Source organism: Bubalus kerabau, chromosome 5 (genome assembly GCF_029407905.1).
Source record: "Bubalus kerabau isolate K-KA32 ecotype Philippines breed swamp buffalo chromosome 5, PCC_UOA_SB_1v2, whole genome shotgun sequence".
NCBI lineage: Eukaryota > Metazoa > Chordata > Mammalia > Artiodactyla > Bovidae > Bubalus > Bubalus kerabau.
The window spans coordinates 120,439,184-120,451,778 of NC_073628.1; the positions used below are offsets into that span (position 1 = coordinate 120,439,184).

Genomic DNA, 12,595 nt, shown 5'->3' on the forward strand with positions numbered 1-12,595 from the left:
GTCAATGAATAGATGATGTGGGAGCTGGGAGAGATAAGCTGAACAAAACTCATGGAAAAGTGGAAACTAAAAAAATATGCTTGGATTTATGTGAAAGGTAGTAAGTAGAAACTGAAGGGAAGCTTTCTTTTATTAAAAAAAAATTTATTTATCTCTTTAGTTTTGGTTGCAGGGTGTCTGGGTTGCTGCCCTCAGGTTTTCTGTAGTTCAGGTGACTGGGGGCGACTCTAGTCTTACTCTCTAGTTGCGGTTCACAGGCTTCTCTTTGCAGCGGCTTCTCTTGTGGCCAAGCACAGGCTGTAGGGTGCATGGGCCTCAGGAGTTGCAATTCCCGGGCTCTCAAGCACAGGCTGAGTAGTTGTGGCACAGACTTAGCTGTTCACGGCACATGGGATCTCCCCAGTCCAGGGATGGAACCCACGTCTCCTGCATTCACAGGTGGATTCTTATCCCCTGGACCACAAGGGAAACCCCAGGGAAACTTTGAGCAGATGATGGTGGCAGTCGGTAGGGGTTCATTTCTGAAGGTCTCCTTAATTTGAGGTTGCAGTTGGATTAACGTAAGTAAGAGAATTTTCAGTAGAAATGAAACCTTGACATTACATCAGACTATAAAAGAAATGTAGTTTGTAGGGGAGGGGGGTGGTTTAGTGATGTTTATTCAGCTGTGGTGAGATCTCAAATCCAACTTTTCTTGACATTCATGATTTCAAGGCTGAATCAGGTACCTGTGGGGTGAATTCCCTTGTCATCCTATATTTGACTGGCAGTTGCTGTACCACATTGTGAAACTGATCTTTCTCATGATCTCCTTTCTCTGAGTGTTCATGTTATAGGGACGGGGAGGAGACTGGTCCTGTTTTTGTTTCTCTACACAGGGTCTTCCAAAAACGTGTCTGTCACTTAGTATTTTTCAGTAAATATCTGTTGAATGAATGAATGAATGCACAGTGGTTTATGTGCGGAGTCCTGATGACATAGTAACAAAAACTCCCCAGTACTCCATGGTTCATTTTGAGAATTGTGAATCTTCTGCCTCTCATATAATTTCATAATTATCTCCTTTGAAATGGACAAAATATTAAAATATATTCCTGATGAAGTTGTAAAATTGGAAAACTTCACTCTTAAAATTAAATTACTGTAATAAAATACGTAGTGTGTGTGTTTCAGAAACAAAATCTGCACCTAACTGTGATTTGGAGAGAACTCATTTTGATTGATCGTGCTTTTTAAAAAAATACAATTAAATGAAGACTTCCCGAGTCATCACTTGAATTTTAAGTGTCTAATTAGAATCATATCTAATCTGCTTGTTAACATGCCCCTCACTTCCATGCCTGAGTAACAGAGAAATCCTTTGACAAGTTTTAAAATATATTTTATTTTTGATTGCCCTCTGCAATGTGATTTTTCATGTGACTTCAGCTTTTCAAATTCAAGTAAGATTTGTTGCTACAAACAAACACAGCTTTTAAAACAGAAGAAACAGCACACAATGCTTTTGGGGAGAAGCAAAGAATAATTCACATCTTAGATTCTTACATTAATTTCTTGGGTAGCTTGTGAAGCTGTCCACACGAAATAGGAATGAGGAAAAGAAAAGCAAGGGGACTCCCAGAGAGGAGGGTTGCAAACTGTCTCTGAATTCCTATTGTCCTTCAGGATTTCGCTAGGGTTCCCACTCTCCTTCCTGTTTTCACGGTGTTTGTTATGAGGAGGCGGCAACAGACTGGAAGGGGACGGGAGGTTTCCTCTCCACTTCAGCTTGCTCTCTTGTGTATGCGTGAAGTTGTTTTCCCACGTTCCGCTTTGGAAAGTAAGGAATTCATTCTGGGAACCCACCCTGTCACCTTACCTGATGATGCAGAATGAGGGGGAGGTGGACCCTGAGACAGTGCTGCCCTGTAGGGCAAAGCCGCAGCCCTTGGCAGCCGCCTGCTTGGAGAGGAGTTTTCTCCCTTCTGCCTCTGGAACTGAGTCCTGTCTCCGCTTCTTCTTGTCTCATATTTCAGTACTGTTTCTTTAAATACTGTACTAGGTTGACAGAAAGGATTTGAATGCTACTAATTCGGTATCTCTCAAAGTCTTCTCAGATTTGGATCAAATGGACTTCCTCTATCTTGCGACATCTTATAGTTTATCTTTATTAAATTGGGTAAAGTTAGCAAGGCTTCCTCCAGGCTCTTCACAAGCCTCAGCAGTGCAGTCCTCTTCCCTGCCCCACCCCTGCTTGACTCCTCTGAACACACATGTGCATGCACGTGTGTGCATGCACGCACACACACACACACACACACACACACCATGCTCTTCCACACTCCAGTGTCTTAGCTCAGGCAGTTCTTTACATTTGGATGATGCTACTATCCTTTCAAGCCTGGCAAGTTTCTACCAAACTTTAAGACGCTACAAAATATCACTTCTTCTTTTAACTCCTGCCTTTGCCCGATCACAGTTTAATCTATTTTTTTGAATTCTGCATTGCCATAGATTCCTGTGATATGTTTATCATGGTACTTAATACATTGTATTGTATAGGAGGTTTTAAAAATGTCAGTACATCTCTCCCATCTCCTTCCTTCCCAAACAGTGTCACCTCTGATAAAATATTGAATCATTTTTTAGAACCTACCAGAAATGCATAAACTAGCCCATGCTCCAGCTCACTCCCTCCAGGCGAAACTGGAGTTGCTGGAGTTGCTGGCTACAGGGCCAGATGAGAAAGATGGAGGACTTTCCCAACCTTCTGAACTCAGTGGATCCCATCCATGTGCTTCCCTTCCTCTGAAGGTTTCTGAGATTCCAGAACATTAACAAACTTAGATGGCCCTTCAAGTTTGTATGTGGCAAGCAGGAGCACTCAAATATTTATTAGAGTAAATAAAGAGAAATGTTTTATCTCCTCAAAATGTCCGGCCACGTGTTGTGCAGGGCGCAGGCCTTCCAACCCTGCTTTCCGAGTGCAGGGTGAGATGAGAATGACCATGCTGTGTTTCATCTGCAGTGCCTGGTCGCACCCCCATCCAGTGGACTCAGGCAAGAAACACTGGGGACGTGGAGACAAGGGCTTCGTGTTATGCATTCTGATCTGGCGCTGTCTTCTTCCAGGTGCACCCATCTTGACCGACTCAGCAAGAAGGTGGATTTTCCCTGTGTCTAAAGAAAAACAACATGTCCCTGTGTCTGTAGAGATGATTTGCAGTTCAGCCCGGCGGAAGCTGACCGAATGAGACTATGGGCTGTGCCTCTGCCAAGCATGTTGCCACTGTTCAAAACGAAGAGGAAGCCCAGAAAGGGAAGAACTACCAGAACGGAGATGTGTTTGGCGGTAAGTGCCACTGAGCTTCATTCTTGGCCCCCTTGATCTAGGCCTTTCGTGTTCGCAGGAGTGAGTAACTGCAGTGTCATGGTGGTGTTCCATTTGACAGGGGGAGCGGGTAAAGGGCCGATGAGATATGATAAAAATTGATGCAGATCTTTTACACTGGACAGTTTCATCATAATTTATACCTGGAAGACTTTGAGGAGGACCATGGAGGTTTTATACAGAGCACACATTTAAATCAAGCTTTGCAGGACTCATAGGACTTAAGTGCATCCGACAGTGGCCACAGGTGTTCTGGTCCAGAATTGTGGGACTGAAACATGAAGGTCCAAAAATGGGTGAAGATTTATAACTGAGGGAATGTGTTGTTTCTTGGAGTTTATTGTAAGTTTATGTGAATTATAAATCCTCGGATCCAAAAATACAATTGCAGTGAGTTTAGAAATCATCTTTTAACCATCTCTGATGATTCATAGTGAGTTGAGACTGTGCAATGCAAAGGTCACAAAGTGCCAGCCCATGGCCACATCTGGATTTTCTTTGGCCCCCAGAGAATTTTTTTTTTTTAAATAAAATGAAAGACAACTTTTAAAAATCAGGATGTTCCACACAAAACCCCAGATTTCTTGAGAAGATCTGGCAACACAGATTTTCCATTTCCTGAGGCAGCAGTTGGTGGGGTGGGGTACAAATTCCCCACTCAGTCAGGCAGTGTCTCCAATAAACTGCTAAGCTTTCCCTGTTAATGCACAGCAACCCCAGTTCACTCGCCAATGTTCCATGCCTGGCCATTCACAGGTTTTGAGTTTGCCTAATCTTGAGTTTGTCAAGATCAGTGATTACCCCGATGGATAGTAGCTATGTGTTTGTACCGGATTCCAGTTAGTCAGAGAAGATGAAACCGTTTTTGCTGAATTACGATAACAATAATTCCCATTAACATTTGCATGGCACTTTTATTCATAAGAGCACTTCTTCATCTCTTATTCATTAAAGAATCTTATTGAAATAATGTTTACATGTAAACAACTCAAGTTGCACTATTCAGTCTTTATCAAGAGCTTCTATGGCATTTTAGTCTCTAGCCTTTGATCCATTGCAATGGTCGCTTCAGTTTCCTGGGGAAGAATTGGGAACACTGTGGAAGGGATAATGCTCTATTACAAGTAGACTCATATATATGGAGGAAGAAGGGTTCCCTTTGGTTTGTTTCAAGGAGATGTATTTGTTGCCTGGAACAAACTTGCTTCTAGTGGTTGCTACCTATAGAACCAAGAACTGTGAGGTAATATATGAGCATCTTAACACATTATTGACCGGAGACATATCACTGCGTTTTTAGACGGTAATACAATAAACATCACTGTGCAAAGTTGTTAGAGCTTAAAATTGATCAAGGTTCTTTATACAACTTGTGAATGAATTATTATTCACATATTGCTCCATTAGGTTTTTGTTGCAACCTTGAGTATATCATAAACATAAAATTTTCACTAGATCTGATAGAGTGCCTGATGAACTATGGATGGAAGTTTGTGACATTATACAGGAGACAGGAATCAAGACCATCCCCAAGAAAAAAAAATGCAAAAAAGCAAAATGGCTGTCTGAGAAGGCCTTACAAATAGCTGTGAAAAGAAGGGAAGTGAAAGCAAAGGAGAAAAGGAAAGATATACCCATTTGAATGCAGAGTTCCAAAGAATAGCAAGGAGAGATAAGAAAGCTTTCCTCAGTGATCAATGCAAAGAAATAGAGTAAAACAATAAAACAGGAAAGACTAGAGATCTCTTCAAGAAAATTAGAGATACCAAGGGAACATTTCATGCAAAGATGGGCTCAATAAAGGAAAGAAATGTTAGGGACTTAACAGAAGCAGAAGATATTAAGAAGAGGTGGCAAGAATACACAGAAGAACTGTACAAAAAAGATCTTCATGACCCAGATAATCATGATGGTGTGATCACTCACCTAGAGACAGACATCCTGGAGTGTGAAGTCAAGTGGGCCTTAGGAAGCATCACTACAAACAAAGCTAGTGGAGGTGATGGAATTCCAGTTGAGCTATTTCAAATCCTGAAAGATGACGCTGTGAAAGTGCTGCACTCAATATGCCAGCAAATATGGAAAACTCAGCAGTGGCCACAAGACTGAAAAAGGTCAGTTTTCATTCCAATTCCAAAGAAAGGCAATGCCAAAGAATGCTCAAACTACTGCACAATTGCACTCATCTCACACGCTAGTAAAGTGAATGCTCAAAATTCTCCAAGCCAGGCTTCAGCAGTACCTGAATCGTGAACTTCTAGATGTTCAAGCTGGTTTTAGGAAAGGCAAAGGAACCAGAGATCAAATTGCCAACATCCGCTGGATCATCGAAAAAGAGAGAGAGTTCCAGAAAAACATCTATTTCTGCTTTATTGACTATGCCAAAGCCTTTGACTATGTGGATCACAATAAACTGTGGAAAATTCTGAAAGAGATGGGAATAGCAGACCACCTAACCTGCCTCTTGAGAAATCTGTATGCAGGTCAGGAAGCAACAGTTAGAACTGGACATGGAAAACAGACTGGTTCCAAATAGGAAAAGGAGCACGTCAAGGCTGTATATTGTCACCCTGCTTATTTAACTTATATGCAGAGTACATCATGAGAAACGCTGGGCTGGAAGAAGCACAAGCTGGAATCAAGATTGCTGGGAGAAATACCAATAACCTCAGATATGCAGATGATACCACCCTTATGGCAGAAAGTGAAGAGGAACTAAAAAGCCTCTTGATGAAGGTGAAAGTGGAGAGTGAAAAAGTTGGCCTAAAGCTCAGCATTCAGAAAACTAAGATCATGGCATCTGGTCCCATCACTTGATGGCAAATAGATGGGGAAACAGTGGAAACAGTGTCAGACTTTATTTTTTGGGGCTCCAAACTCACTGCAGATGGTGACTGCAGCCATGAAATTAAAAGACGCTTACTCCTTGGAAGGAAAGTGATGACCAACCTCGACAGCATATTAAAAAGCAGAGACATTACTTTGCCAACAAAGGTCTGTCTAGTCAAGGCTATGGTTTTTCCAGTGGTCATGTATGGATGTGAGAGTTGGACTATAAAGAAAGCTGAGCGCTGAAGAATTGATGCTTTTGAACTGTGGTGTTGGAGAAGACTCTTAAGAGTGTCTTGGACTGCAAGGAGATCCAACCAGTCCATTCTGAGGGAGATCAGTCCTGGTTGTTCATCAGAGGGACTGATATTGAAGCTGAAACTTCAATACTTTGGCCACCTGATGTGAAGAGCTGACTCACTGGAAAAGACCCTGATGCTGGGAAAGATTGAGGGCAGGAGGAGAAGGGGATGACAGAGGATGAGATGGTTGGATGGCGTCACTGACCTGATGGACATGGGTTTGGGTGGACTCCGGGAGTTGGTGATGGACAGGGAGGCCTGGCGTGCTGCGGTTCATGGGGTTGCAAAGAGTCAGACATGACTGAGCGACTGAACTGAATATTTTCAAAAATGACACACTGAAAAATTTTGAGTGAAGAGGATTTTTTCGGTGAATTTTATGCAGATACTTTCTCCGATTATCTGAGTGACATATGTACTAAGTGTCTCAGAAGATCATAGTTCTTCAGAATATGGTTCTGATTCAAATGATATAAATATTAGACCAACAAAACAACAAAAAATACTTACTGATTCATTCTGATACAGAAAGTGAAAAATGAAACCCATGGTGCTGGAGAATGTTCCTTTGCTTCTACAGAAGAGTAGATTGAAGACAACATTTCACAAAAATTAGTAGACTTTACAGGTGTGTCAGTTCTAACTATTGAATGAAATAACCTGTAAAGTGTTAGTTAGAAAAACTTTCGACCAGGCCCACCCTCCCCCCCCAAAAAAAGACCACCAGCTGCAGTGTTAGTTTCTGCAAAAATCTCCTGGTCAATAATGAGTTAATAAAACTCTAATCCAGATCTTTGAAACCACACCTTCTGGGAAAACTGCTCATAGGATCTAGAGTTATTACTGTCACTCTCAAAATTGAGCTTTTAAGAGGAAGTAATTGAATGTCAGAGATTTGTTTAAACCAACTTCTTTGTGAGATTCTGTATCACTGTCGTTTTTGTGATTAGAGCTACCACTTATGGAGCTTCCACCATATGTCAGACAGTGAGAAGCCTTTGCATTCAGTTTCATGTTGAATTTTCACAACAATCCTGTGAAGTCTGTGCCATCCCAATCTTACAGATTTGGGAGCTGGAGCACAGTGAGACTAACCGGTCCAAAGCTGCTCAGCTACTAAGTAATACAATCAGATATCTCTGACTCCAAAGTCCACGAACCCTTTTCAGTGTCGTGGCTACCTCCTATCTGTCTTCCATTCTTTAATGTGAAAAATTATTGACTAGCTGGTACATGATGTATCAGACCCTTTGCTAAATGCCATGGAGGATACAGAGATAAACCTTGCTGTCTAGAACATTATAAGAGGATGAGGAAGCGTAATGAGGCAGAATAAGCCAAATACCAGAAGAGAAAGAGACATGCATATCATGATAAGAGTCAGAGGGATGGAGAGACTACCTTAAAAGATGGGATCAGAACAGATTTCTTACGGAGGTGACAGCTGAAACTGGCCTTAAAGAATGGAGAATCTAAATCTGTTGGATAAAGGGTATAGGAAGGAACTGGATGAGGAAAGGCTAAAGGTGATGTGACATATTCAAAAATTACAAGTAATCCAAAAAAATTACAAAATCAAGTAATCTAGTTTTTTTTAATTGAAGTATAATTGCTTTACAATGTTGTGTCTGTTTCTGCTGTACAACAAAGTGAATCAGCCATGTGTGTGTATATATATCCCCTCCCTCCTGAGCCTCCCCCCATCCCCTCAAGTAATACAGTTTGAATGGAATATAAAATATAAGTGAGAGGAAATTGGTTAGAAAACTAAGTTAGGATTATATTATGGAGAACTTTGAATACTAAATCATAACCTGTAGAAAGATAATCTTAGACTTGTAAGAGCAAAAATTTAATGATAGTCTATATATATATAACAGAGAAGGCAACGGTACCCTACTCTTGCTTGGAAAATCCCATGGATGGAGGAGTCTGGTAGGCTGCAGTCCATGGGGTCGCTAAGAGTCAGACATGACTGAGCGACTTCACTTTCACTTTTCACTTCCATGCATTGGAGAAGGAAATGGCAACCCACTCCAGTGTTCTTGCCTGGAGAATCCCAGGGACGGGGGAGCCTGGTGGGCTGCCGTCTATGGGGTCGCACAGAGTCTGACACGACTGAAGCGACTTAGCAGCAGAAGCAGCATATATATATAAAACCTTTTTATTTTGTATTGGGGTGTAACCGATTAACAAACAAGGTTGTGTAGCTTCAGGTGATCAGTAAAAGGACTCAGCCATACATATATATGTATCCATTCTCCCTCAAATTCCCCTCCCATCCAGGCTGCCACACGACATTGAGCAGAGTTCCATGTGCTATACAGTAGGTCATTGTTGGTTATCCATTTTAAATATAGCATTGTGTACATGTCAGTCCCAAACTCCCTAACTATCCCTTATCCCTGTCTTTCCTCCCAGAAGCCATAAGTTTGTTCTCTAAGCCTGTCTCTTTCTGTTTTGTAAGTTCATTTGGTGATACTCAATATATTGTATTTTATTTTGCTTGGCAATGAAACCATCTAACCATTCATTTGCTAATATGGTTACAATTTTTATAACCAAGAAGACTTTCTGTTCTAAAGTATCGTGTGTAGTTTGCAAATGTTGGCATCTAATAAAGAAGCCTTGTATTAGTCAACTATTGCTGGGTAATAGACAGCCTCAGGATCTCAGTGGCATTCAACAATAAGCGTATCTTTCTTGATCACAAGGCAGTTGGTCAGCTGGAGTGGCTCTGTTCCATGTCTCAACTTCCTCCTGAGATCCAGGAGCCAAGGGGAACATGCTCTTCTTTTTCAGAAGGGTAAAAGTGCAAACAATACACAAACCTCTTAAGCTTGAACTTGGACTTGGCACACTGTTGTTTGCACCCACATTTTATTAGCCAAATTGAGTCACATAAGAGGGTTCAAAGACAGAGGGCAAAGAAGTTCATCTGACCATAGCACATTGATAGCAAGGGTGTGATTGTAGAAAAGGGTCAAGAATTGGGGCTAATAATTCAGTCTACCCCATGCCTGCCTAGTCACTGCTGTCTGTGTGACTCCACACAGGCCACTACCAAGTGCATTTAAGGTCTATGCCAGCTTCTCTTCATCCCCCCAGTACTCACAGTGAAGTTTTACTCACTCCAGCATTCATCATCTTATTACTGTTTCTGATGTCAACATTTGTAGGTTTATGGCATGGTGTTACATAAAGGAAGAATACAGGGAGAGAGAGAGAGCTTTGTGTACCAGTCAAGGGAGACAGTTTTCCTAGTCCTTCCGGGTTCTGGGAGTAGAATTGTCCGAATCCAGAGTGAACATCAGTACCAGTAACCTAGATGTTACTGAATGCTAGAGTCTGAATATAACAAGAGAAGGTCCTGTTTCTCCACTTCAATTAGCTTGCAAGCAGACGTCTACAAAATCCCAGTAGAAACACAAATGGTCACAGGTGAACAGTGGATTGGACTCACTTTCAGCCACTTGATATCTTTTGTCACCCATTGTTTCACGAATCTGTTATCACCCACAAAGGACCCCAAACTTAGCAGCACTGATGTATTATTTCTCCGGATTCTGTGGGGTGGCTGGGTTTATCTGCTGTTTTTCTGCCAGGGCTCCAGTCATACTTCCCTTGTGGCCCAGATGGTAAAGAATCTGCCTGCAATGCAAGAGACCCAGGTTCAATCCCTGGGTTGGGAAGATCCCCTGGAGAAGGGAGTGGCTGCCCACTCCAGTATTCTTGCCTGGGAAATCCCATGGACAGAGGAGCCTGATGGTCTACAGTCCACGGGGTCACAAAGAGTCAGACGCGACTGAGTAACTAATACTCTCAGTCACACGGTTGCATTCAGCTGGGAGGTCAGCTGGGCTCAGCTGACCATGATGGCTTCAGATCTCTCTTCCCATCGGCAGTCACATTTTCATGAGGCAGCTAGCTGCCTGGAGGAGAAGTAGAAGCTGCTAGCCCTCTTAAGGCCTGGGCTTGAAAGTCCAAGAATGTTAATTGTGCTGCGTTCTGTTGAGCAAAAGCAAGTCACAAGACCAACCCAGACTCAATCAAGGGAGCACAAAGGCTCTCCATCTCTTGAGTCTGACCCTACAGGCAGGGGAAGAATTGTTGGGAGCCATTTTTGGAGACCAGTTACGACACCCATTACCAGAGACCATGAGAACTCATGACTGGACTGTATTCCATTCTGGACAGTTACATTCTGCTTTCTAAATCATGCCTCTGTTTTCCACTGAATAAAGAGGCTTCATCCACTTTTTTTCATTTTGATATTTGGCAAATCTAATACAGTTATGTAAAGTTTAAAAATAAAATAAAATTAAAAAAAAAAAAAAAAAAAAAAAAAAGCTTAATGTTTTAAAATGTTTGAAAATATTATTACCGCATGTTGTGGGAGATTTGACAAAGTCTATGAAAGGTGGCATATTTGGGGATGGCTCTGAAGTATGTGTACACACACACATTTGATCCTTTTCCTAAAAGTGTTAATTGAATTTTATAGCCTCTAAGGACTTACTGGGGAGCATTGATAAGCCTTGTGTTTTTCCAAATGATTCAATTCAGTCGCTCAGTCATGTCCAGCTCTTTGCGACCCTATAGACTGCAGGACACCAGGCCTCCCTGTCCACCACCAACTCCCGGAGTTTACTCAAACTCATGTCCACTGAGTCAGCCATCAAACCATCTCATCCTCTGTTGCCCGCTTCTCCTCCCCTTCTCCTCCCACCTTCAATCTTCCCCAGCATCACGGTCTTTTCAAATGAGTCAATTCTTCACATCAGGTGGCCAAAATATTGGAGTTTCAGCTTCAGCATCAGTCCTTCCAATGAATATTCAGGACTGATTTCCTTTAGGATGGACTGGTTGGACCTCCTTGCTCTCCAAGGGACTCTCAAGAGTCTTCTCCAACACCACAGTTCAAAAGCATCAATTCTTTGGTGCTCAGCTTTCTTTATAGTCCAACTCTCACATCCATACATGCTGCTAAGTCACTTTAGTCGTGTCCGACTCTGTGTGACCCCACAGACGGCAGCCCACCAGGCTCCCCCGTCCCTGGGATTCTCCAGGCAAGAACACTGGAGTGGGTTGCCATTTCCTTCTCCAATGCAGGAAAGTGAAAAGTGAAAGTGAAGTGGCGCAGTCGTGTCCGACTCTTCGCGACCCCATGGACTGCAGCCCACCAGGCTCCTCTATCCATGGGATTCTCCAGGCAAGAGTACTGGAGTGGGGTGCCAGTGCCTTCTCCACTACTGGAAAAACCATAGCTTTGACTAGACAGATCTTTGTTGGCAAAGTAATGTCTCTGCTTTTTAATATGCTGTCTAGGTTGGTCATAATTTTTCTTCCAAGGAGCAAGCATCTTTTAATTTCATGGCTGCAATCACCATCTGCAGTGATTTTTGAGACCCCCCAAAATAAAGTCTGTCACTGTTTCCCCATCTATTCGCCATGAAGTGATAGGACCAGATGCCATGATCTTAGTTTTCTAAATGTTGAGTTTTAAGCCAACTTTGTAATTTTCATTTATATGAAGCTCTTTGCTCTCTGTGATATTTTGGTTATTAGGAGACCGACCACTCCAAATATATGGGACAGAATCTCTATAGAATATTCCACCATCAAGGATCAAGTGATGGATGGGCATCTTGCCTTGTAGATTTAAAATAGGAGTTTGTTGACAAAGAACTTTATTACTGACATATACCTATAGACTTTCCTTCACTTTAAATATAGAGGTATGTGCGTGCATCCATGCTAAGTAGTGTCCAGCTTTTTGTGACCCCATGGACTGTAGCCTGTCAGGCTCCTCTGTCCATGGAATTTTCAGGCAAGAATACTAGAGAGTGGGTTGCCATTTCCTGCTCCAGGGGATCTTCCCAACCCAGGGCTCAAACCCCATGTCTTGCATCTTCTGCATTGGTAGGCGATTCTTAACCACTGTTCCACCAAGTTTTAAATCTAAAGTTGTGTCTCAATACCATGGCCCTTTCAGAAGTAACATCCAGACCAGGAAGTTCCATATCCAGATTGGAAATTTCCTTCCCTCAGTGGTTGGGTCAGACATGAAGAATGGTCAGCAGATCTTCTGAGG

At 42.3% G+C, this 12,595-nt stretch overlaps 1 protein-coding gene across 3 annotated transcripts in view; it reads left to right on the plus strand.

Annotated features, from left to right (window-relative positions):
* C5H1orf21 (chromosome 5 C1orf21 homolog) overlaps positions 1-12,595 on the plus strand; it is a 246,881-nt gene that overhangs the window by 84,627 nt on the left and 149,659 nt on the right. For all 3 annotated transcript variants that reach the window (XM_055582917.1, XM_055582919.1, XM_055582918.1), the window contains exon 2: positions 3,112-3,331. In XM_055582917.1, the coding sequence (XP_055438892.1) occupies positions 3,238-3,331 (94 nt within the window). In that variant the 5' untranslated portion in view covers positions 3,112-3,237. The remainder of the gene's footprint in view (positions 1-3,111; positions 3,332-12,595) is intronic.